Source organism: Pseudorasbora parva, chromosome 18 (assembly GCF_024679245.1).
Source record: "Pseudorasbora parva isolate DD20220531a chromosome 18, ASM2467924v1, whole genome shotgun sequence".
Classification (NCBI taxonomy): domain Eukaryota; kingdom Metazoa; phylum Chordata; class Actinopteri; order Cypriniformes; family Gobionidae; genus Pseudorasbora; species Pseudorasbora parva.
In genome coordinates this window covers 10,981,100-11,008,588 of record NC_090189.1, presented here as the reverse complement: position 1 = coordinate 11,008,588, position 27,489 = coordinate 10,981,100, and the positions used below count along the sequence as shown (strand labels likewise).

General features: G+C 37.0%; 1 protein-coding gene across 7 annotated transcripts in view; it reads left to right on the top strand.

Annotated features, from left to right (window-relative positions):
- Positions 1-27,489, top strand: part of ptpn13 (protein tyrosine phosphatase non-receptor type 13) — a 117,533-nt gene that overhangs the window by 50,250 nt on the left and 39,794 nt on the right. For all 7 annotated transcript variants that reach the window (XM_067424273.1, XM_067424270.1, XM_067424275.1 and 4 more), the window contains exons 7-18: positions 167-727; positions 16,669-16,761; positions 17,997-18,087; positions 20,144-20,342; positions 21,531-21,605; positions 21,696-21,870; positions 22,398-22,548; positions 24,428-24,566; positions 24,814-24,966; positions 25,310-25,492; positions 25,641-25,803; positions 27,055-27,421. In XM_067424273.1, coding sequence (XP_067280374.1) covers positions 167-727; positions 16,669-16,761; positions 17,997-18,087; positions 20,144-20,342; positions 21,531-21,605; positions 21,696-21,870; positions 22,398-22,548; positions 24,428-24,566; positions 24,814-24,966; positions 25,310-25,492; positions 25,641-25,803; positions 27,055-27,421 — 2,350 coding nt within the window. The remainder of the gene's footprint in view (positions 1-166; positions 728-16,668; positions 16,762-17,996; positions 18,088-20,143; positions 20,343-21,530; positions 21,606-21,695; positions 21,871-22,397; positions 22,549-24,427; positions 24,567-24,813; positions 24,967-25,309; positions 25,493-25,640; positions 25,804-27,054; positions 27,422-27,489) is intronic.

Here is a 27,489-nt window from a genome sequence, read left to right as displayed (position 1 = left end):
CCATTCTAATCTCGCCTTGACAAACGTGATCCAATAAAAATGCTCCCCGAAGACAGCAAGGGTCCATTTACATTTAGTTTATGTCCTTCAATTGATTCTTTTTTGTCTTTATACTTTTACAAGGTCTTGTATGTTTAACCTTTTTTTTTTTTTTTTGCCCCATTAGGCCGTAGTGCCGCCCATCGTGTGCTGGAGCGTTATAGAGCCCGAACCCAGGAGCAAGCCAACCTGAATCGTGGACTCAGTCGCTCTATGGGCTCTCTTCCCATCCAGGACCTTGTCAGAGCAGACGAGGGTCTTGTTCAGTATGCCCCTTCAGAGTACCACGCTGGGTCAGAGTCCTCTGCCGAACTCTACCACCAGCGCCAACAACAACAACAACAACAGCGAGGCCGACCCATGGAGGTGAACCAGCGCTCACACCCCCATCAGAGAAACAAAAGCTGGGCCTCCTCAGCAGACCTGGCCTGCCTCGATCCGGATATGCTCCGCTTTGGGGCCCTTGAGGACGCTCGAAGGGGTAGCAGCGCTCTAAGCATCCGCTCCGCCGGTAGACACAAGTCATCTACCAAGCCCAGAGACTCCCGTTACTCAGACTTTGGGAGCTTGGATGTCAGGAAGACCCATCACCATTCGAGCCAGTCCGTCGGCTCGGCATTCAACAGTGCTTATGACCGGATCAGAGAGAAGCATAAGAAACTGCAAGCGCTCAAACAGGCCATAGATGGTGAGTACTGATTCTAAAGTTGTTCTCTTAGTGAGGCGAGGTCTTATATAGCAAGATTTTATTGCTAACGCTCAAGTCATTGTATTGTAAATTATTATGCCCAAAAACATTGGCAGACATGTTAAACTACCATCCAGTTTGAGGTGGCTTTATTGGTTATACAATAAAAATGAACGTTTTGTAAATCTCACAAAACCTGTCAAAAAAATTTCTAGGCATGTTTCAAAAAACCACACATTTTGCATAAAAATATTGTATTGTATTTTATTCATACAGAATGGTAATATATTTTGTACTACTTTTATGCTTAGTTCTAAAAATAAAAATAGAGAGTAAAAGAAATATTCCTGGACACAACATAATAAAGATTATCACATCTGTAAATTATGTCTGAACATATTATTACAATACAAAAATATTTAGATTTTTAAATTTCAAAAGGTCAGAGTCAGTAAGAAATTTTTTTTTGTGGTGAAAAATATTAATACTTTTATTCTGCAAGGATTAATTAAATTGAAGTTGCAGTAAATATACTGTATAATGCTACAAAATATTTATATTTCAAATAAATGCTGCTCTTTTGAACTTTCTATTTATCCAAAATTCTGATAAAAATATAAAATGAAAAATAAAATATGGTTTCAACCCAAAATATTAAGCAGCACAAGTGTTTTCAACATAAGACATGTTTCTTTCAAAACAGCATATTAAAGAATGATTTTTGAGGGATCATGTGACTGAAGACATTTCAGCTTTTCCATCCAATAAATAACTGATAATTTAAAATATATTAAAATAGAAAACGGTTATTTGAATTGGAATAATACATAATAAAACATTACTTTTTTTTTGTTGTATTTTTTGGGGGCTTTGTGAACTTTTGCAGACTTAAATTCTTACAGACCTGTACTTATAGGCAAATTTTTTGGTGAAAAATCTATGCAGGTATGTTTTTCTTATGATCTTGAAATAAAATGACCCAGTCATTTCTTGCCAGGCTTTGTGAGATTGACCCCAATGTGGAAATTTCAAATAATTTCTGGTTCTTTAAGATTTTGTCAGAAAATCCAAATCCAGGATTAGTTTTTCCTCAAACTCATTGTATCAAAAAGACTTTGTTTGCAGTGAGTTGTGCAAAGCTAGTTGTCTGGTAGACAACTAGTAGAGTGAAACTGACCATCTGATTGAAACTGCACACAAAAATGGCTGACTGTGGGTGTGATGTATCCTAAGATCTGGGATTGTAATCCAAAGTTTGCAGTAAAACACTGAACCCCGTGTTGCTCAATGACAAATTGTGCCTGTAACTTATAATGGCATAATGGTGACATCACAAAATGCTCATGTGGCAAGTGTTTTATTCTACAGGCTTCATGCCAAATGCTGAAAGTTGATGTGACAGCTTTAACCAAGCTGGTTAAAACCCACTGTGCTACTGATTTTGACTCATAACTACATCAGAAGATACAACAGCAACCATGAACCGTATGTTACAGAGGAACTGTTGGCTCTTCCTGTGCAGTAAAAACTTGCACGTCACAGCACACAGAGCTGAGGTGTCTCTCTGAGTGTGTGTGTGTGTGTGTGTGTGTGTGTGGTGGGAGTGAATGCAGGGTTATGAATGGGTTTTGCGTGGCTTTTGCGCGTGCGGCATGTTGCCAGGTTCTTTATGACTCAGTCTGGCTGAGGGCTCAAGATTCCTGGAACTAATTAGAGAGATGGATAATTCTAGGCCTTCAAAGCTCTCATACTAATGCAAGCTTTTTACTCTCTCTCTCTCTTTCAGTCGTTCACTCTCTCTAGATCACTCTCGCCATTTTCCACTTGTGTTTCATTCAAAACTTTCCACAGTGTTGGGAAAACTAATCTAAAGTATTTAAGTACCCTTTTAAAAATGTTCACTGCAAGCTACTAATAAAGAATAGCTAACTCAGCAGCTTTGTGAAGAGCTTAAATTTATTTTATTTTTTATTTTATTTATTTTGCATATTTATATATATTATATTAATATTATTGATTTAAAATGGTCATCTAAATATGTTTTTTTTCTTTTAGATAAATAATAGTTTTTGAATAAAACAATTTTATTTAAATAAAATAATTATATTTAAATATTGTATTAATGTAATTTAGTAAAATTGCTAATTTAGTAAAATTATTTTAATACAGATTAATCCCAATATTATAGTTGTATATTTGCACAAAAAACATGTCTTGGCTCAGAGAGAGTGGATTTCTTTCTGATCTGTCTGAACGAACCTATTCATCGAAATGAATCAAACTTCCCAGTGCTTATGTAAAGGAGGACATTTTAACAAGAATATGAATGATCTCATGTTCCTTGGCTGTAAATCTGTGACACAAAGGAATATAATTGGTTCTCGCATGTATTGTTCTCCTTCATTCTTGTCTTATTGCCACCTTGCAGTCTCCATAAGAGATGGATTCTTCATATGTGGCGCATTCATGTACACATCCTTCGCCTGGCCTCCATCTGGACGGTTTCTCGATGGAGTGAAGCTTTGCTCCATCATAATAATCCTCAGGCTTTTCTATCCGACCTGGCGCTGAACTGAGCCCAGAAGCTGTTTGGCTGCTATTTTTACCACGGTTGAGCTCAGAACCGAAGACATTCTCTTCCAGGTCCGTGCGGTTTTACTCTGGCTCGTGGATCCATGAAGCTGCTCTGTCTGAGGCTGTCGTCTTTTTAAAGGAACAATGTTCTGCACTTTTTTTCGTGCATTTTTTCCACTTATGTTAGTCAGAGTTTTTCTTTTATCACCAAAAACAACTGAATGTTTCATGAGCTCTTTCCGTCCTCTTTTAGACTCTCAGAATTAAAGGGCCTTTTTAGTGCTGTACCTTTAAGACTTGTGTAAATGACCCGGCGTTGGTTCTCATGGTCTCGCTCATCAAGCTACCGCTCGTGTGTACTCATGGTTGTGATGTAATAACAGTGACATTTTCTGAATAAATCTGTTCTTACAGCTTAGTTTCAATGAACTATTATACTCTTACTTCAAAAGAGCAGGCAGAAATACTGTTTTCAATTATAGGTTCTCTAAAGTGTGGTGTAAGAGGAATCTTTGCCATCACATTGCTTTTGTGAGGGAAAATAAGATTCTGTGTATCGAGCTGCCGTCTGTCCCTTTGCTTGTATAAACATGAGCCGGGCTATTTTCCTGACAATAATGGGCCGCATTACCCACGATCCTGAAGAGAAGGAATGTCCAGCCCCATTAGAGCGTGATGGCAGAGAGCACATATTTAGGTTTTTTTGGTGCCCGTGTTTGCTGTGAATGAATGTAATAAATGTAATGGTGCACAGATCCTTTCTTTCTTTCTTTCTTTCTTTCTTTCTTTCTTTCTTTCTTTCTTTCTTTCTTTCTTTCTTTCTTTCTTTCTTTCTTTCTTCCCTCCTTCCTTCCTTCCTTCCTTCCTTCCTTCCTTCCTTCCTTCCTTCCTTCCTTCCTCCCTCCCTCCCTCCCTCCCTCCCTCACTCACTCACTCACTCACTCACTCACTCACTCACTCACTCACTCACTCACTCACTCACTCACTCACTCACTCACTCACTCACTCACTCACTCACTCACTCACTCACTCACTCACTCCTTCCTTCACTCACTCACTCACTCACTCCTTCACTCACTCACTCACTCACTCACTCACTCCTTCACTCACTCACTCACTCACTCACTCACTCACTCACTCACTCACTCACTCACTCACTCCTTCCTTCACTCACTCACTCACTCCTTCCTTCACTCACTCCTTCCTTCCTTCACTCATTCCTTCCTTCCTTCACTCACTCCTTCCTTCCTCACTCACTCCTTCACTCACTCACTCACTCACTCACTCACTCACTCACTCACTCACTCACTCACTCACTCACTCACTCACTCACTACTTCACTCACTCCTTCACTCCTTCACTCACTCACTCACTCCTTCCTTCACTCACTCACTCACTCACTCACTCACTCACTCACTCACTCACTCACTCACTCACTCACTCACTCACTCACTCACTCACTCACTCACTCACTCCTTCCTTCCTTCCTTCACTCACTCCTTCCTTCCTTCCTTCACTCACTCCTTCACTCACTCACTCACTCACTCACTCACTCACTCACTCACTCCTTCACTCACTCCTTCACTCACTCCTTCACTCACTCCTTCACTCACTCACTCACTCACTCACTCACTCACTCACTCACTCACTCACTCACTCACTCACTCCTTCCTTCACTCACTCCTTCCTTCACTCACTCCTTCCTTCACTCACTCCTTCCTTCACTCACTCCTTCCTTCACTCACTCCTTCCTTCACTCACTCCTTCCTTCACTCACTCACTCCTCCCTTCCTTCCTTCCTTCACTCACTCACTCACTCACTCACTCACTCACTCACTCACTCACTCACTCACTCACTCACTCACTCACTCACTCACTCACTCACTCACTCACTCACTCTGTTTCTTTTAGTTATGAATCTGAACAGATTATTTGACATTACCATCTTATCATCATTTTCCATAATTTTATGGTTTTAAAATTCATGTCTTTTTATTTTTGTCAGGATTTTTGAATGGCAAAATCATAATTTTTTTGTCTTGTTTTATCTCAAAATGATTTTTTCATCATGGAAAGAAGTTAATACATTTTCGAGAAATATTGTTCTTGTAAATACTTTCCAGCATGTCAATAATAAAAGTGTAGGCTACATCTTTAAAATGCATTCTAATTACCACAAAGCTTAATTACCGCAAAGGTGCTCCGCAGTGGTCAAAAAAAATATGAACAGTGCATTTTTAAGTGATGTCAGAAATCACCACACAAGGTAATTTAGCTGGTGATTTTTACGTGACTTGGCGCCATCTCACGACCAATTCGTATGTATTTGTACGAATTCGTATGACCTCACTTGTATAAATTTGAACAGTTTATCTATACTGCAGTGATGGGTAGGTCTGAGGTTAGGTCATTTGTAAAAAATCAAGAATCATATTGTATCATAAAAAAAATCGCATTGTACATTGACCAACTCGTCAAATGCGTGTGATTTACAAAAAAAAAAAAAATCATAATTCGTACAAGTAAGGTTGTTCAAATTCGTACGAATTATACAAATTGCCGTGAGATTGTGTTTGAATGGGAGAAAAACACTGACGTTCTGGATTTGGTTGGCCATAAATCAACCATAAATCAACCACCCTTTAAATGATGAAAATATCTTACAACCCCATGAGAAACAATCACCATCCGAATAGGGTTTATGACATGTTTTCATGAGATTTACTCATCTACTAGAATAACAAAAGAGATGCTAACTTTGATTCATGATTAATTTACATGTATTTCGACTAAATTAAACCTGCTTTGCCCTTTCATCTCGACCTTCTTGGTGTTTGCGATCCCTCATTATGGAAACCGCTAAACTCATCCACTTTCAAGTCAAGGTACATCAGTCATTTTGGAGTGTGCTGACCTTGGTGAGAGTAATTTGAGTCATGTGTTTTTGGCACAAGGAATCGTCCTTTACTTGTCATCAGGTCGTGTGTGCTGTTTTGTTGTGTTTTATAGGAGACATTTGTCTGTTGTGTTTAGAATTGATCAGGAGCAGACAAGGAGGGTCAGATTGTCACTACATATCCTGATAATAAGAGGGAGGGATGAGAATGGAAAGAGATTATTTCATGGTAAAGCTCAGTCCATCTGTGTGTGGATTACATTTTATGGAAGATCTCTCACCCGTGGGTTGAAGGTCGTTTGGATCTAAAAGCTTTTCAAAGACTTCTCCCACACTCAACTAGAGCTGTGGAGACACTTCCCAGATAGCACGCTTTATTAACTCCACTTCTTCATTCCACAGGTCTTCCTGGTATGAAGCATATTTTCTGTGTTACATCTGCATTACATCTGCTTTGCGATCTGGCATGATCTTATCTACTTGCAGTTTCGCACAGAGGATCAAATCAGATCTTATCTCTCTCACACTCTGCGTATCTACAGGTCTGAGGAGTTGAACTTTCAGATTGATCAGATCAGATTGAGAGACTTTTCTCTATGGAAAAGTCCATAACAAATTTCTTTTCTCTATAACAAATCCTCTATGGACAAATTGTAAGTGGCACAGAATGCAGCTGCAAGACTTTTGAATAAGACCAACAGGCGAACACATATTACACCTTTACTTAAGGCTCTACATTGGCTTCCAATTAGTTTTAGAGTACAGTTTAAAATTTTAACCATTACTTACAGAGCCTTGCATGATCAAGCTCCCTCTTATATCCAGGATATACTGCATGTATACAATTCTGGTCGCTCTTTGAGGTCTTCAGGCCAAGAACTTTTAACTGTTCCTAGAACACGTTTTAAAACGAGAGGTGACCGAGCCTTCTGTGTAGTGGCTCCAAGGCTCTGGAACTCTCTTCCATTAGCCTTGAGAGCTTTGGACTCTGTGGAAGCTTTTAAAAAACACCTTAAGACGCATCTTTTTAGACAAGCATTTAATTAGCAATTATGGTTTTGTATGTTTGTGTGTATTTATGTATCATATTTGTATGTTATGTGTATGTGTATATCTTTTATGTGTATATTTTAATTTTGTAAAGCACTTTGTGACCTTTTGTCTGTGAAAAGTGCTATAGAAATAAAGCTTACTTACTTACTTACTTACTTACTTTTAGGGTGCTTTTACACTAGTACTTTTGGTGCGCACCTGGGTTCGATTGGTCAGAGTTCGGTTCGTTTGGATGATGTGAACGGCGCCTTCCGAGCTCTGGTGAGCACCCGCGAACTTAAAGTGAGGGGAGCAACACCATCCAATTTGCCACCTTCTCACTTCGTCATCGCTCGTCACGCCCGGATAACAGAAAATGGGCAAAGAGGCGGATGATGATTGCACTGAGGAAAAGACAGGAGGAAGAGCTAGAGGTAGCAGAGCTGAAGATGTTGAGGTCCCCTTTGGGAGTGACGAGGATGGTTAGGATCAGGAATGAGTACATCAGAGGGACAGCACATGTGAGATGTTTTGGAGATAAAGTTAGAGAGGCCAGGTTGAGATGGTTTGGACATTTTCAGAGGATATATCGGTAAAAGGATGCTGAGGGTTGAGCTGCCAGGCAGGAGGTCAAGAGGAAGACCAAAGAGGAGGTTTATGGATGTAGTGAAGGAGGACATGAAGGTAGTCGGTCTGAGAGAAGAGGATACAGAGGATAGGACTAGATGGAGGCAGATGATTCGCTGTGGCGACCCCTGAAGGGAACAGCCAAAAGAAAAAGAAGGCGGGACGTGGGTGGAGCTGAAGTGAGGTGATGAAAACAGACAGTGGATAAATGGCTATCCATCTGTCACTCAAAGTGGCCACGCCCTTAATTATACAGAGCTTTAAGGCTTTATATAATGTAAACGAGTGAGTTATAAAAAAAATTCCCAAAGTTGAGAATTTTTACATGAGGCTCAATGAGATTCTGCTCCATTCTGGAGCCTGTTTAAATTGCAGTTTAAAGGGTTAGTTCACCCAAAAATGAAATTGATGTCATTAATGACTCACCCTAATGTCGTTCCACACCCGTAAGACCTCCGTTCATCTTCAGAACACAGTTTAAGAGATTTTATATTTAGTCCGACAGTGTATCTAAGTGTATGCCATATGTGACATCAGTTAGTTCATTAGAATCTCTTGAAGCATCGAAAATACATTTTGGTCCAAAAATAACAAAAACTATGGGCTGCCATAGACCTCCATGGCGGAAGAAGAAAGTGCGACAACGGTTTCAATAGGTGCCTTCGGTGCTTGGCCCCTAACTACGACTTTATTCAGCATTGTCTTATCTTCCGTGTTTGTTTTCAAACCTCAAATAAAGATTCAATCGCAAATGTCACGTGATTTCAGCAGTTTGACACGCGATCCAAATCATGAATCAATCCGCTGATTCATGACCGTTTGAATCTTTATTTGAGGTTTGAAAACAAATGCAGAAGATAAGACAATGCTGAATAAAGTCGTAGTTTTCAGGACCTCCAAACGTATCTATCTACACATTTGTTTTATTTATTTATTTACACTTATTTTTTATTTATTTATTTACATATTTTATTATTTATTTAATTATTTGATTGATTACATTTTTATTTTAACAAGTCTGTGTTTTCTATTTAAATGTGAATATTTATTAATTAGTTTTTTTTAACACTTTTTAAAATGTCTTTATTTACATTGATTTGATTGTTTACACATTTGTTTATTTATTTTAATCACACGCCAGATTTTTTATATTTAAATTTAAATATTATTTATTTATTTACATATTTATTAACTTGCATGTTTGTTTATTTATTTACGCATTTGTTTAGTTCACTTTTTGCATTACATTTTTTTATATCATTCTGAGCATGGCACACTCTATACTGTGTTTTTAGGATTTTTTTTGGTGTGTGCTATAATGAAACTAAAGGTAGCCTGCAGGGGACAACACGATTTGTCAGAGATTTAAAGGGCAACTCCAAATACGTTATTCCTACAAAACCATGTGCCCTTAAGCTGTGTGCATATCTTTTAGGTTTGATCTTCATTTATCAAAATAAATATACCATAAAATCTCAAGAGGATCTGCAAGTCAGAACTTTGACTCGACAGAATTAAAGCTTTTTCTGCCTTGCTAGAAAAACCCTGACGTTTCTCTTTAAATCAGCGCTTTACAGGACAGAAACAAAGCAGCTCTAATGAGCAAATCTCTTCAGTGTTCAGCGCTTTAATGAAAACAGCCTCTCTCCACAAACTCTTTTGTGTTTTCTGTCCTCATCAGGCTCTAATTACCCCATTAATCCCTTGTTCTTTTTCTTTTCCTTTGTTTTTATTTTATTAAATTTTTTTATAGTTGAAATCCATTTGCATGTAAGACTTTCGGTGGCAATAAATCACTAGTATACGAGTCAAAACTGCCCCGGGCCTCTAAAACATCAAGATCAGAGGAGACTGTTGAGAAAAGAATTACTGGAAAGAGGCAAGGAACATGAGGAAGTGATGAAGAGCATGCTGGATTATGGAAAAGGGAGAGTAGAGAAATAAGAAATCAACAGAATAAGCCTAAATGTGGGTGTTTTGAACTGTTTTCCTGCCAGGAAAGAGATTTAGAAGAAGATACTGAGGTGGCTTGGAGATGACCTGTCCTCTGAGCTACTGATGGCTGACTTATAAGATCTGAGGTCATGACAGGCCGTCTGCTGGGCGGAACCAGAACATTTGGATCCAACATCCATTTGGGATACCATCTGTTCTGGCCTGCAATTGCAGTTGTTTCTTTTGTCCACTTTCAAGAACCTTAGACCTTAGTAGGGGCTGACAATAGGAATACACAATATATTGTTCCCCTATTGGCAATTTTTTTAAATTTATTTTTCGAATGTATTTACCATGGGTTTTTTTTATTTTGTATTAACATTATAAGTAAACCTAGAGGAACATTAAAATAAAATAAAATAAAATAAATGTCATGACACCTTTAAAGTCTGTGGTAATATTTATTCAGTGATTTTTTTTTTTTTTTTTTTTTTTTGCCCACTGAATATTTTCACAATGCATTTTCAATATTATATATATATATATATATATATATATATATATATATATATATATATATATATATATATATATATATATATATATAATTTTTTTTTTTTTTTTTTTTTTTTTTTTTTTTTATATATATAATATATATATTGGCTGATCAGTCAATACCAAATTGCACAATAGAAGGCCATTCCTGAAACATGAGCAGAACAAATTACCATGTAAACCATTTTTTAACACCATTCTTGCATATGTTGTCATATTTGAATGAATGGAATCACAAACAATTTACACACTTTTTTTTTCATAAACAAGGCATTTAAGATCATTTGTGTCCATTAAGGACAGAGGAACACTTGAAATACACAGAGATCTCTATTGAGGCATCAATGAAATGATCACACATTTGTTTGGCAGATGTCATGTTCAGCTTGTGGTTGACATTGATCCAGAGGCATTTTCTCTTGAATTATCTCACATCTGCAAAGTGGCATGAAACGAGGCAGAAAAGTGATTCGTATGACATCAGGTGATACATGCAGCCTGTAGCAAAATGCGCTGTCCTGCTTCTTAATGCACTCGTTCTTTCCTCCTTCCGTTTTTTACTCTACAAAAGGAGTTGTACAATAAATTATGAGTTGAGAGAAAGCGCACACTCGAGGGAGTTTGTGACAGCTCTGAACTTGCCTTCAGAGGCTTTTAGCAGATGTGCTGTCACACCTACAGTGCTGTGGTTGTTATCATGGGCCAGTTTGATGATACGGTGTGTGTTTGTGAGCGAGTGACTCACTTAACAGGCTGCCAAACTCCCACCAGGCTCTGATAACTACACTGTGTGGGCAGCATTTCCTATAGTCAAAGTAGAATGTGTATGGGTGTCTGTTTTATGTGTTTTTGTTTAGCGAGTTTGTCTTGGTTTGTGTTTGTGTGTATAGTTTTTTTTTTTTTTTTTTTAAGGGGTTGCCAGAGCTTCCTCCCTTTTTGTAGACAATCATTGCGGGCTGAATCTCACAAAATAACATGCCAGGTTACAGTGTTGGGTAAGTTACTCTAAAAAAGTAATTACTAGTTACATCTTTAATAGTGTAATTGGATTACAAATTACTTTCTCCAAAAATGTATTACTAAATACTTTCTAAATCCTCTATCAACCTCAACTAATGAAGTGATTCTCGAATAGACATTCAAACAGCTTGTTTTAATTCATTCAAATAAATAATATGAAACTACATAAATTAGGCTATTTTTATTAACTGACCAAAGTATTACAAATGTGAGGATACATAAAAACATGCGTTTTAGGGTTAGACTTAAAATGTTGATGTTAATTTGATAATTTCACTATTGTTTTATATATATGTGTGTGTGTGTGTGTGTGTGTGTGTGTGTGAGTGTGTGTGAGTGTGTGTGTGTGTGTGTGTGTGTGTGTGTGTGTGTGTGTGTGTGTGTGTATATGTGTATATATATATAATCACTCTACAGTCTATGCCCAGTATTTTGTTCAATTACGTCAGAAGTAAGTAATTAAATTACTAATTAAGTAATCCCTTACTTTACTTTTTCAAGGGAGAAGTAATCCAATTATAGTAACTAATTACTTATTAACTAGTTACATCCAACTCTGGCAGGTTATTTTACATAAAAAAAGTGATTTAAAAGCAACATTTTCAGTTTTTTTAGCCTATTTTAGGACCAATTCATAGATTTTTTTGTGGGCTTTTTTGCAGTGACATTTGAGCTCCTTTTAATGCATCCTATTAATGTTGCACTGTTCAATAAATTATTGTACAATAATCACTGTTTTACAGTACAGTAAAATGTGTCCACTGTTGAGGAAAATTGCATGCATGAAAACAGCATGTCTCCTATAAATAAATAAAATCCATGTGTGTATGTATGTATGTATGTATATATATGTTTTATTTTATTTAGGTTTTTATTTTTTAGTTAGTATAATTATTTGGTATAGATTTTTCTGTTATTACATTTTTCTAATGAATTATGCATTTTGACATTGTTATTGTTCCTGTTTCTTCTGGTTTGTTGTATTTAACTTTGTGCATCCTCACCTCTTGCAAAATAACTGCAGAGCTTATAAACACCCAGTGATGGTCCAGGTCAGGAATGCTGTTTATTTGTCTATTTCCTCCATGAGCAGGTGGTTTCATTTAAGTTATTGGTCGGGTTACTGAATTTATCCAACAGTTTACACCTCTTTCTGCGTTTCGGAGAAAGATGATCAGTAGCATTTTTGCCAGTCTCTTTATGTGGAACTGTTTGATGCTTTACATATTTGTCATTGTTTCAAAGTTTCAGTCAAGGTTGAACTAATTGTTTACTGAGAAGAGCATGAGACGAAGACTTCATTGTTCTTGTGAGTTTTGAACTCTGCCTTTCCGAAACTCCTGACTTGAGAAATCCTTCAGGAATTCTGTTCATGCTAAATATGCAGCATTGAGAAACTAAAGTGCTTGGACTTGATTTTCTGGTTCTTGACAGACTTGTCAAATAGTACACAGAGGTGTAGCATGTCATGTTTCAGTCATAGTTTAGATAGTGTCGTAATGCACAAGCACATAAACAGAGTAAAGCTGAGAAAGCTGAGTCAGTGATTCAGAGTTTCCTACCTGAGCTTGGTCTGGAAATGCAAACTGGGGAATAATTTGACTGAGAACACGCAGACAGGGACTATTGATTTCTTAGTCAACTAAATACAAATAATTAATTAATTAAGAATTAAATGATTGAATAAAAATGTATAGCCAGAAATGAAAATTCAGCTTAACAACAATATAATCTTTTTAATTAAGAATTAAAAAGGTATAATAGAAAAAATATTAGGATGTTAGTAAAAAAAATCTAAGTAAAATATAATTATACAAATATAAGTACAGTAAATAAGTATAATTTAAAAAAAAGTTCAAATAATGCAAACAAATGGCTTTAACAAACACATAGACTATCAATTAACAACCTCAGAAAGTTAAAGTATTTCTGTCTTTAACAATTTATATGTTTTTGTAAAAAATAAAAGTGGGAAAGTGAAATACTAATAGTTTTTCTTACTTTTTTCCACTTGATTTAGTCTAGTTCGTTTTGTATCAAATGCAATATGATTTTTATTGATCGAGATCTGGCAGCAACAGCACATTTTTCCTCTTGGGTAAGTTATTGGTCGACAGCTTTCCCTGCGCATTTGATCCCCCATATGCCAGCAAACCAATGAGAACGTGGGACAATGATGACAATACATTACAACAGAGCGTAGACGGCAAAGCTGCTGCGGATCTGCTTACCCGAAACTCTCCATTACTGGCAGATATGACGAAAATCACAGTTGTTTGGCAAATTAAAAAAAATGATGGACACAGTTACGTACGTTGTGAGAGACTTTTATCGTGAGCTTTGATAACCCTCAAAAAAGGGCATTTATAGTAATATTTAGTGTTAATATTAATCAATTAATATTAATCAGTGAGCGGCTTGGGGATATACAGAGCATCTGCAGCTTGTACTGCACGTCCCTGCTATAAAGTTCAATTAAAAACTCAATTTAATTTTTTTTTTTTTTGATGTTTTGGTGATCAGTATTAAACTGGTTCCTCAGTTCAGACACTTTTTAGTCCACGGCCAACATTAACATTTATTGGGTCAGCCTAGAGTGGTTTTATCAGGTTTGAGGCCTTGGGTCTTTAATTGTAAAAGTCTCTTGTTTGAAAACTGAGCTTTCTGACAGATAAAATGACTGCCATATGTTGTTCATTCATACAGTTCCTCAGTGCGTTTGAGGATCTGCAGTGGAGTATTAATAGTTCTGCTGTAGTACTTTACTGGATTAGTGATCTGATGTTGTGCTGTACATTGTAAACCTTTTTCAGTGTTTTTCAGTCTCAATTCAAAGCCACACTGTAATCCAGGCCATATTGATAAAAGCAAGCTGTGATTTGCTGTTGGTAATTTACCAGAAGGCCTTTAACTTTACTGCTGGTCCTTTGATATCATAAAACATGACGCGTAACATGACGTGAAGGCATTAACATTAACACGGCTGGTGGATTTCAGCAGTAACGTAGTCACTCTAGCTGGTTTGGCTTTGAATTTTATATATAATGCAGTTTTAAATTGTAGTCTTTTATACAGGCATCTGAAATAATAAACTAAGTGCAATGTACTGTTATCATTTTTTTTCCGTTACATATTGATACTGAAATATTTGATATATTGTAATTTTCCACAGAATAGATACACGATACCAGCTGCGAGTTGACACACAAACCCGCCTCCCCTCACTCACTTGTTTTTTTCCCCACCCGGATGAATACTGTTGGTGTTCAATCTGGGACGTATTGCGCATAATTTGACTCATTTCTGACGTGTGCACATAAAGCCACCTCTCACTACTAAATTGCGCTTAACCAGTCAAATACACACAAATAGTGTCGAAATGCTGCACTGTTAAAAATTATTTAGAAAAAAAGTTACCTGGTTGCCTTAATTTTGAGTTCATTATAATAAAAATTTAGTTAATACAATGAACATTTTTTTGAGATTCGACAACCTTTATTAAAATATTATTAAAAGATTTTGTAAGCATATTGGGTTATTGTGTGTGTTTTATTTCTGATGATGCAGTGAAATATGCCAAATAGTGCTATTTTCATGATTTATTACGTTTTTTATGTGGTTCAGATAGAAAAATATTTTGAGTTTCTATTTATTAAACACATTTCCTTCATTGTATCAACTCAAACTCAAAATTTGAAGGCAACCAGGTTACTTACTTTTTTAAGTTAAACCAACAAAAAACAAAAAAAAATGTTTACAGTGTGTGTGCAATATATAGAAATTATAGAAATATCTCAAATGTACATATCACAATATGCATATCGCAACGGCATGCAATATCTGAATGATTTTAATAAAATTTTAAGTTACAGGTTGACGCATAGAGCAGAGAATCGACTTGGCACATGACTGTGACTTGCTCGATGTTAAAACAAGTTATTAAACGCAATAATTTGCAGTCTCACACACACACACACACACACACACACACACACACACACACACACACACACACACACACACACACACACACGTTTGCTTAAACACTGCTGGTCACTTTCAGAAGTTGTAGCGATGCTTTATTTTCCCAGAAAGACTGTGAGACACAAATGGTTTTTAAATATTTTAAAATATTTTTTAAAACTTTAAACACTTTTTAATTTAAAAAATATATATAATTTAAATAGATTTTACACACTAATTGTAATATCATATCGTATATTGAATATCGCATTATTTAACAAGATACTGCATATCGCATTTTTCTTCAATATCGCACAGCCCTAATCCCAGTATTGGCGAGTATTTACGACACATAAACACAGTCGGTATAATAGTGTGTGTCCAATATAGCTGCTACCAAACTATGCCATGCAGATATTTTTTAATATTATCGCAGTTTCTCCCCATGGTATCGATGTCGAAATTGTGTGGCAAATAACTTTGGAAAACCTTTAGCCATACTAGTTTGTGAGCCAAAAAGTTAATTTCAAGCCCCGATGGTAACCCATACTCTGAATTTGTCCTGCATTTAACCTAGCCAATTTAGTACACACACATTGGGAGCAGTGAGTAGTGAAGACACACACACCCAGAGCGGTGGGCAGCCATTTGCTGTGTCGCCCGAGGAGCGTTTGAGGGTTAGGTGCCTTGCTTAAGGGCACCTCAGTCGTGGGTTTTGAGGGTGGAAAAGAGCACTGTTCATTCACTCCCCTTCTACATTTTCCCTGCCGGTATTAGGAAGTCTGACTGTTACAAATCTGACTCTCTAACCATTACACTTCGACCTCCCCCCGACATGTAAGAACATGATTTACATGCATTTTCATACCAAAAGCCAACACGATTACTGAATGAATATTTGGAAGCTCTTTAGACACTCCCTCATCACATTTCTGAACTCCCATCAGTGTTCATGATGATGGAAAAAATCTGTAACAGTTTACAGCAGCATCTGCGTTTATTATGATTATAACAGTCCATGTCTGAGAATATTAGGGTCATTATTCGGTTTCATTTGGTTATTGGGACATAGAAGCAGTTTCTGGAATTAGTTTTTTATCTGGACATGAGAAGTGTTGCAAGTGTTACAAGAATGGTTTGCAAAACAATACATGCTCTTTTTAATTATAAAAGACAAGGTGAGGGCAGGACGTCCCTGATTTTCTCATGAAATAAGCTGGAATCGACAGGCTAACTCTAGTATTTGAATGTGCAGTGCAACATTCTTACATAATGGAATTTACAAGAATTTGAATTGTAATGGGCTTTGTTTTCTTTTTTCGTGAATTTCCATTTTCAGATCCCCTGCATACTCACAGAAGATACCACAGTGACTACAGCTCCTCCAGCGAAAGCCCCTCAGTGACATCATCAGACCCCGACTACAGACAAGGTTGTACTGATGACCTCATCAATCTCTGGCAATTTTTTAAAAACATTTTTTTATGCACAACAGGCATATAAATGATTTCTGAATTGAACCAATATTCAAAAAAATAAGTAAATTTTGTAGTTTTTTTATATTATGAGATTATTTCCATGACAATTTAAGTCCCTCTCACATTCTTATTACCATGGTGTCCAGATTTCTTTCTTAGTGACTATAATTTTTTATTTATATATATATAATTTTATGTATGCTATGATTATTGCTTTTATATTGGTTTGTGGTATTTTTTTTCTACATTTAAGTAAGAAACATTAACTCTTTCCCTGCCAGTATTTAAAAAAAGGTTGCCAGCCACTGCCAGGATTTTTGACCATTTTCACAAAAATGTAGTAGCCCATAGAATATTTTATGACTGTCTGAGCATGCAATATATCAAAAGAAAGAGCTGACCCTCTTCTTTTAAACAAAAAAAAATTGCATGCCTTCATGCATTATTTTTTTATCAACACTTGAATATGGGTTTTTAAAACACTGTATCCAGATCAGAATTAGAGCGATGATCAAACACAGATGGAGTACATCGAGTCCATCAACACTCCTAATGCTTACACAGTCCTTTAGCCTGTCCTGGGTCCAGATTTCAGTCAATAACATAGTTTTGATTTATATGTTTAATGTTGATTATCATGTTATTTTACATATGCATCTGCTTACATACGATCGTTTGTTTTACTGCGTCTTACGTGTGTTTTGATCAGGAGATTCAGTACTCATTCAGAAGATGTGTAATAGCACCCCCTAACGCCTGACAGTGTAAATACGGAAACACGGAACATTCCGTTTTTGGCCGGGAAGTTTATCTCACAAATAACAGAAAATTCTGTGTTTGACTGGGAAAGAGTTAATTAATGTTGCAATATTAAAAATAATAAAATAAGATTAATTTTCATCATTCATTTTTTTTCCTGTTCGTCATATTCATGGTGTTCATCCATAAGAGCCATCATCTGAGCCATACTACCATTGTTATGAATGCAGTGTGAGTCATAACATCTTAGTGCTGTGGGCATTTCAACAGTTGAGATCAGTGTGGGTGGATGTAATCTGAATCAACTCATTGATGGCACTGCGGTTCATTTAAGGGACATACTAAATGTTTTGATTTGCATATTACTGCACTGTGAAAGGCACATACTTCACATGCATTAGTTTCACAACTTTCTTCTGTAATCAAACAGCTAAGAAGCCAGAAGATTTGAGGCGGTTCAGCTCTCAGGTCGGCCTGTCAGAGCATGACGCCGTTTCGCTCAGCAGTGCACAGAGACACAGGTATTGTCTCTCTCTCTCTCTCTCTCTCTCTCTCTCTCTCTCTCTCTCTCTCTCTCTCTCTCTCTCTCTCTCTCTCTCTCTCTCTCTCTCTCTCCTCTCTCCCTCTCTCCCTCTCTCCCTCTCTCCCCTTCCCTGATGTTTCCTGGTGTGTGTTGATCAATCATCTGTACTGACCCCTTTTTCAGTTCTGTTGTGATTGTAGACCCAGGCCCAAGTTAATGATAATCTAAACCCTTCCTGAGTTCATTTCCTCTCGTCCTGTTCAAGTTTAGCTCTGGTTACATGAACTGAAGCACTGTGTGTGTGTGAGTGTGACAAATTGTCCCCAGAAATGATCTAAACATCACAAAACCTCACTTTGGGGACATCCCCAGACATGTGATGTAAATATTTTCTCTCACTTTTAGGAATAAGGTTTGGGTTAGTGTGGTTTTGTAATTAACTTTATGTAAACTACATGTGTCTTCATGTAGATAGTGTGTTCAATAGTGAGTAAAAAGTGTGTTTAAGCCATAACGTTTTGAAATTGTCCTTACAGATATTGTAAGAAAGGTCATAAACTGACTTTTATTTTAAGTTTTTGTCACTATTTGAAAGGCTCATGAATCAGCCGTAAGAGGAAGTATGCAATAAATATTGTCTTAAAGGGATAATTCACCCAAAAAGGACAATTCTTTTATCATTCATTCACCCTTAAGTTGTTTAAAACCTGCAATTTATTCCTTGGAATAAAAATATTTTGAAGAATGTTGGGGCTCCATTGACTTCCATAGGTCCATATACTGTTTGGTTACTCACATTCTTCAAATTATCTTCCTTTTGTGTTCAGCAGAACAACTTGAGGGTGAGTAAATGATGACAAAATGGTCATTTTTAAGTAAACTATCCCTTTAACATTAAAGTCATTCTGCCTGCCTCAGTAATATAACTTCTAATGTCTCTCTGTGTGTTATTTAGATTATAAATAAAGTGTGCTGCATGTAAATAAATGGAAATTTTTTTTAAATAGTAGTGATTTTCTGGCAGTGAAGGCGTGAGCATTTAAATGTGTCACCATCACTGTCATGATCGTAAGACAGGTCTATGTTAGATACTTTGCACTTTGATATCCCACTGTTTCCCCTTGTTCTCTGCCTATTAACAGCTTTTCCAGTGAACTTCCAGCCGCTTTTGTTGTAGTTTCTTTTATTATCCCTGGCAACCCCCCAAAAGTCAGTGCAAATACCATAAATACTTCCACCTAATGTGTTTCTTATTGCGGCAGTGGTTCTACTCCTCCCCCTGCTGGTTAACCAGATGAACTACCCACCACTGTTCTTTCCTTGAGTAGATGTTGTCAGTTGGCGATGGTTGCCAAATGCTGCTGTTGTGTAGAGCAGGTTTTGAGGCAGAGTCATTTATTCCCCGAGGATGCCCAGGGCGCAGAGCCGCACCATAGGTCACCCATGGCAACCAGCTGGCTCTGCCATAAGATGGCATGCAACTGTGCTGGCATAAAACTTCATGCTCCGTGTTAGTTGTCCTATTATCTTAGTTTTATTCAGTTCTATACTTTGAGAATGACTTTTATGTCGCAATCACAAGAAAATTGAGTCATGATAACCAGAAAACTACTTTTGTTATGTTATGATCAAGAGAAAACAACTTTTGTTATGACGTGATCACAACAAATTTTATCATGAGAAAAAAACAAAAAAAACAATCCGTGGCCTCTTAGGACTTCCGTACAGAATACCTTAACCCTACTCACACGTTTGTGTTCTCATGTTTTATGAGGACTTTCCAAAGACATAATGATTATATCCCCTTACATCAATCCTACCCCTAAACATACCCATCACACAAAACTTTCTGCATTTGTACATTTTCAAAAAACATCACATGGTATGATTTATAAACTGGGTTTTCTGATATTGGCATCTTTTTGGGGACATTTTATCCCCATAATGTAGGGTTTACCAGAACACACAGACACACACACAAAAAAAATATATATGTGTGTATATAAAATGTATGTGTGGTTGTTTATAAGCAGAGTGGTTTTGCCTTTGTCCAGACTTTTTGAGGCGGGTCAGGATGAACTATTGGGCACAGAGCTTCTCATCCAGCGTCAGGAAGAATTGCACAGGCTCCAGGCCCGGCTGTCCAGAGCCTCTGCCTACCCCGGCGAAGACACCCGCACCTCCATACTGGACCTGGCAGAACCCATTCATAGCAGTCCTTTGGAAACAGGCCTCCATCCACGCAAATCTAAAGTACAGTGCTTCAGAATTCAGATCGAATTCACTTCATTCATTTTACATTGGGAATAATCCAGAATAATGTCCTGATCCAGTTCATCTGGATTCAGATTGACTTTACTTTTGCTTTGTGTTGTTCATACCATAACCTTTTAAATAACGTTCTACTGAGACCTTATTTCATTTATCTGGTTTTAGAATGACTGCTCCAAAGGTAAAGGTAAAGAAATCCAGCAACTGAACTCTGATTGAATTTACGGATTTACGAATTTACGAATTTACAATTTTACGGTCTATGGTTAGACATATGACTTTGATTTGATAGTAATTTTAGAGTAAAAATTATTTAGTAAAATATATATTTTTAATATAATATTTAGAGTACATTTGATTTACAGTCAATTTAAACTTCCATAACTTGAAAACAAGACCATACTTATGTCAATATTCCAAAACATTCTTAAATTACAACCATTTAAATGTATGTATGGCAATTTTTATATATATTCTTACAAAGGGCAGTGACAGTTTTTTTTAATAGGTTCTTTTTTTTTAATTTATTTGCAGCAAACAATTTGATAAATTAATTAGAAATTTATTTATTTTGTATACTGCCTCAATGTCTACTATATTTTTCATGCAGAGGCCTCTAACCTGTAACTTTTATAATTTGTAAAAAAATAAAAATAAATAAAAAAACTCAAAATACAAGGATGTTTAAAATTAGGGTTAACCCTTTTTTTATACCCTAAACAGGCAACGTGACTCAGGAGTCACATACAATACGTGCCAAATAATAACATGAACAACATATAAATAAAAAAATGTCTTCAGAACCTTAAGAAAAAGTTCACAATTAATATTAGTAGTTTTATAAAAAGAATTCCAAAAGAAAAGTATGTTTAATATACATTTACCCGCCTCCAAATCTAAATGTCATCCACCACTGGCAGCCATGTTGGATTTAGATCAGGTTGACTAATAGATCATTAAAAACTTGAAGCAAATCATGTGACCAGCATACTTGAGACAGACCAGGCTTTGATAAATGATTAAAAAAATTATACAAATTTTCTTATGCCCCAAAAAAGACATTAAAATTGATGTGATTCGTTAGTCTCATTGCCTGTTTTAGTGTTAAGGTCTCTGTGGAACGTTTGAAAAAAAAAGAAAGAAAAAAAATCAGTACATTTTGTGTTCTAGAATTTGTTTGGCCCCGAGTTTGTGAGGATGGGCAGTGAGCCAACTGTGGTTTTAAGCGTGCCTTCATCCATAATGGTAAGACAGTGAAACTGCTTTGCTTTATGCTGCTACATGTTTGTGTATATACTGTATGTATGCATTTATAATTTTTGCATGTTTTGACAGAACAAGCGTGGGAAGGTGGAGGAGAGTCCGAGAAAGGTCGGGGTGGTCTTACTGAATGGTCAGAAGTTGGAGCTGTGTTGTGATGTGAAGGCGGTCTGTAAGGACGTTTTGGACATGGTTGTAGCTCACATTGGACTGGTGGAGCACCATCTATTCAGCCTTGCCTACCTTAAAGGTGCATAACATTTATAAACGTTTTAATAAACTATTGTTAAATGCATCATCAAATTCCTTTTCCTACCTTTCTGCCTCCATTATTTTCTTGTATACCTTTCTGTCTAAAACAAATAGGTGGACATTTTTTAGAGAAATATTTTTTTTTCTGTGTGTGTGTATTCCTCAGTATTTGTATCTATCTCATCAATCCTCAATTTAATTTCAAATTATATTTAGGTAGATTCTCCCTTTAATGTCGGCTGGACAGCTCATGTTACTGGTACATGTTCCGGTGAACAGTGTTATTTGATTATGAAGTGTGTAAATACGACAGAATAAATCATTCTGTTGTTCTCTTCCTGACACGCTGCCCCTGCATGACTCCTGTAGTTATGGCTCTAATGGACACGGGTGGTTTGTGTCCACAGATGGTTCATTAAGTCCTCTGACTCATGCCTCCCAAGCCAAAAGCATTGCTTGTTATGCTGTATTAAATCCTTTAGCATAATCTGTTTGTTTTTCTTATTTTCTTTTTTCTTTTTTTAGATGATGAGTTCTACTTTGTCGAACCTGATGCCAAACTTTCAAAGGTGGCACCTGATGGTTGGAAGGATGACCCTAGGAAAAAGAAAACGGATGTCAATTTTAATCTGTTTCTGCGTATCAAGTTCTTTCAGGATGATGTCAGTCTGATACAGTAAGAGCTCAGAGGATGACAACAACTGCAATCAGGGTCCAAAATATTGTAACTTGCTAGCTGATCAGTAGCTACACAATATTGCTAAAAGTTTTGGGATGCCCGCCTTTACATGCACATGAACTTTAATGACATCCTATATTCTTAATCTGTAGGGTTTAATATGGAGTTTGTCCACCCTTTGCAGCAATAACAGCTTCAACTCTTATGGGAAGTCTCTCCACAAGGTTTAGGAGTGTGTTTATGGGGATTTTTTACCCTTCTTCTAGAAGAGCGTTTGTGAGGTCAGGCACTGATTTTGGACGAGAAGGCCTGGCTCGCGCTCTCCGCTCTAATTCATCCCAAAGGTGTGCTATCGGGTTGAGGTCAGGACTCTGTGGAGGCCAGTCAAGTTCCTCCACACCAAACTCACTCATCCATGTCTTTATGGACCTGGCTTTGTGCACTGGTGCACAGTCATGTTGTAACAGAAAGGGGACATCAACAAACTGTTCCCACAAAGTTGGGAGCATGAAATTGTCCAAAGTGTCTTGGTATGCTGAAGCATTGAGTTCCTTTTACTTGAACTAAGGGGCCAAGCCCAACCCCACTCTATAATCCCCCTAAACCCGACTTTACACTTAGCACAATGCAGTCAGGCATATACCATTCTCCTGGCAACCGCGAAACCCAGACCCGACCATCGGATTGCCTGACAGAGAAGTGTAATTGGTCACTCCAGAGAACGCGTCTCCACTGTTCTGGTGTCCAGTGGCGACGTGCTTTACACCACTGCATCCAACGCTTTGCATTGCACTTGATGTAAGGCTTGGATGCAGCTGCTCATCCATGGAAACCCATTCCATGAAGCTCTTTACACGCTGTTCTTGAGCTAATCTGAAAGCCACACATAGTTTGGAGATCTGTAGCTATTGACTCTGAAGAAAGTCGACGACTTCTGAGCTCTGTGTACCTCAGCATGCGCTGACCCCGATCTGTGATTTTTACATGGGCTAACATATTGTGGCTGAGTTCACTTTTTTAAATAATACCATTAACAGCTGACCGTTTAATTTTTTTGGTAGTGACTAGTGAGGAAAGTTCACAAATGGACTTATTGCACAGGTGGCAACCTATCGCAGTACCACGCCTGAATCCACTGAGCTCCTGAGAGCGACCCTTTCTTTCACACATATTTGTCCTAGGTGCTTGATTTTATACATATGTGGCCATGAAAGTGACGGGAACTCCTGAATTCAATGATTTGGAGGGGGAGGGGGTGTCCCAATACTTTTGGCAATACATTTTACATGCAGTCTGTAAAAATAAAATTTGCATTCAGTCTGTACTATCAAAAATGTATCTAGAAAGCCAAATGCTTTATCTTCCTATTTTTTTATTTCACTCTAGAACTCTGTGAGGAAGCATGTTCCCACTGTTAGGCCACTTCAAAGAAAATATGAAGTGATTTATGTAGTGGTTCTCAGAAACATATTTTTCTCACTGTAACGGGGTTAAGAAAATAGTTTAAAATAGTAAAACAACACATATATTTGTGTAGACATTGTGCAAGCCAAACATTATGACTATTAGGATTTATTTGATCAAATATACAGTAATACAAAAAAAAACAGTGATATTGTAAATTATTATTTATTATTATGAGTTACTTATTTTAATATATTATTTTAAATTATTATTATTTATTATTTGTAACTGTAACATTGTAACAATATAAAAATACTGTTGATTGATTGTTATATTACTGACCCCAATCCTTTTAATGATTATGCATCAACAAATGTATTTATTAAATTTGAATGTTTATACATCAATAAATGTATTACCCATTAAAGCCAAATAATTTGTTTTAAAAAATTGACCTTTTTAATTTACATAGACACACAATGACGAAACACCAGTACTACTTGCAGCTGCGGAAGGATATCCTAGAGGAGCGGGTACGCTGTGACCTGGAAAATTCCATGATCTTGGCGTCTCTGGCACTGCAGGCGGAGTTTGGGGACTATCAAACTGAGGTAACAACAACATGGGGGGAAAAAAGAAAGAAATATTTTTTCACAAAATATTTTAAAATTTGCGCTATTTATTTATCTAACTCTCCATATTCCATTCCATTACCACTCAACTGTTTTGTAACTCAAAAATATGATTTTTTGTAAAAATTATACGCCTAAATAAGATTGTTTGAGGAACTTATAATGGATCTTCTATTGCATCGCCATAAAAAAAACAAAAAAAACTTTTCCCTTCATGTTCCATCAGCTCCACGGAAAGACATATTTCCGGACGGAACACTACCTCCCCGCTTCAGTTCTGGATAAGATCGATCAGACCACCATTAAAGAAGAGCTACCCAAACTCCACAGCTCGTACTACAACGCTTCGGAGCAGGAGGCCGAGCTTGAGTTCCTCAAGGTCAGGAACAAAATGAGAAACAAAAAAGTCATGCAATGTGGTTCTAGGCAGAGCCTACTGATTGGCCAGCCTTCTGTAATTGACTGGAATAAACATAGATTGCTGCAATCTGTTTTCCCTCAAATACTCTTGATTACAGAAAGTTGTTCTTGCAACCTGGTTGAACTCATTCACAGACATGAATAGTTTTTTTCTTTCGTTTTTTTCATGAGATAAGTACAGTAAAGTCAATAATTGTGAATAAACTGACTTATTTAGATTGTGCTTGATCTCTGTTCCTAACAGCTGTTGTTGTAGTCTGCTTGTGATTAGATCTGTCTCGTAATTTCTCTGTACTGTAAAGGTGTGCCAGAGACTGCCAGAATATGGTGTTCACTTCCATCGTGTGCTTCCCGAGAAGAGATCCCTGACTGGCATCATGCTGGGCATTTACTCCAAGGGTGTCCTCATCTTCGAGGTCCTGAATGGAAATCGAACCCCCGTGTTAAGGTTCCCCTGGAGGGATACCAAGAAGATCTCTTTCACGGTAAGATGTTTACACTTGGTGGAAATCACACAGCCATATCGGAGTTCCCAGAAAAAAAGCCAAAGAAGTTCAGCTTCAGGCTGTTTTGCATGGAATCATTTATTTGGAGTGTCAAGAGTCACACCCCTCATGTGTTTCTCTACGGCAGAAAAAGAAGATTTGCTTGCAGAACACTTCAGACGGAATCAAACATCAGTTTCAGACAGACAGTCAGAAGACCTGTCAGTATCTGCTGCACCTGTGCTCGGCCCAGTACAAATTCCACCTGCACATGAAAGCCAGACAGAACAACCAAGAACTACAGGACCTGGGTGAGAAAACAAGAGCAAACAAAAATGAAAACAGAAAGCAAATATTGCATGTCATTTTTAACTTTGTGTATCTGTAAAAGAGCAGGAATACATTGTGAATATCATAAATGTAGATTAAATTTGTGTATTTGTCTGCAAGAAAGGTGGATATTCTGTAGTTTTCACACAATATTTCCATATACATTTTACAAAATGAGTAGTTTTGACCTTGAATGTAATTTATTTGATACATTCATTGACTGCTCCCATGTGTGTACTGTCCAATGGATTTTTTAGCAGTTGGCTAGTGCTTTTTCATTACAATTTAAACATTGCATTTATTTTTTTTATTTTTTATGAATACATTTATAATTAATTTCCAAATTTTTTGTATAGTATTCATATTTCTAGTCAGTAAGATGTATTTATTTTTAGTTGATTAAATACTTTTATTAATCAAGAATGCATTAAATTGATCTTTCCAAAACTTGAATAAATAATAAATATATATACTTTTGGATGGCAGTCTAGATCTTATAGCATATGTATGGCACTTAAACGGTTAGTTAACCCAAAAATGAAAATTCAGTTATTAATAACTTACTCTAATGTCTTTTGAAACCCGTAAGGTCTCCGTTCATCTTCAGAACACAAATGAAGATATTTTTGTTGAAATCTGATGGCTCAGACAGGCCTTAATTTACAACAATGTAATTTCCTCTCTCAAGACCCATAAAAGGCAACGAGAATAGTTTTTGTGCACAAAAAACGGAAAAACGACTTCTATAGTGATGGGCCGATTTCAAAACAAAGATTCTAACCGTTATGAATCAGTGTATCGATTCAGGATTTGGATCGCGTGCCAAACTGCTGAAATCATGTGACATTTTTGAAGAACAAGTCTTTTTTCTGTTCTAGAATTTAGATGATGACAGCTTCATTTTAAAGACTAACAAGACTAACACTTCAGGACTTCCAATAATTATTTCAGTATTTACATAAAACGAAAATAACTTTATTCAGATTTGTAGTGTTAAACTCCTCGTAATTAAACAAAATGAGAAATGGCAAATAAGGAAAAATTGGGAAAATATGGAAGTGTTCCAAAAGGTCTCAGAGCTGAAAATGTTCTATAGGGTCAATACAAGCCATAATGTAGAACCTTTCTTGGTGTTGTAGAAGTCAAAAATGGCATGCAAGCTGAAACATGGCTTTAACTGTTGCACTTTGCATGGTTTTTTTTTACCATCTTCTGTTGTTTTTTTGCTGCAGAGAACTCTCCTCTGAGCAGTCTGCAATACTCTGATGGGATGGGTGCAGTTAGTCTGTCCCCGAGCACTGACCCCGAAATCTATAAGAGGATGTCATACTCTGAAATGTCCCTCAGCAAGAGTTCATCGGGTCGGGTCTCGGTCCCACCAGAACCACCCTACCCGGGGTTCGGCAGCACCTCCAACCCCAGGATGAAGAGTCGTTCCCATCATAACCTGGGTCAGCTGCCTGAGTCACCAGAGCACAGGATGGTGCCTTTCAGTAGCCAATCACAGAGTGGCATGGCCCGATCACAAGTGCTTGTGTCAACACACCAACGCGCAAGCTCTGACACGGGCTCTATCGCTGTCGCCAGACAGCAGGAAAGGTGAGAGACACATGCAAGCATATGTTTACAAAACAAATGATGGTTGCAAGCAATCTTGTATTATTCAC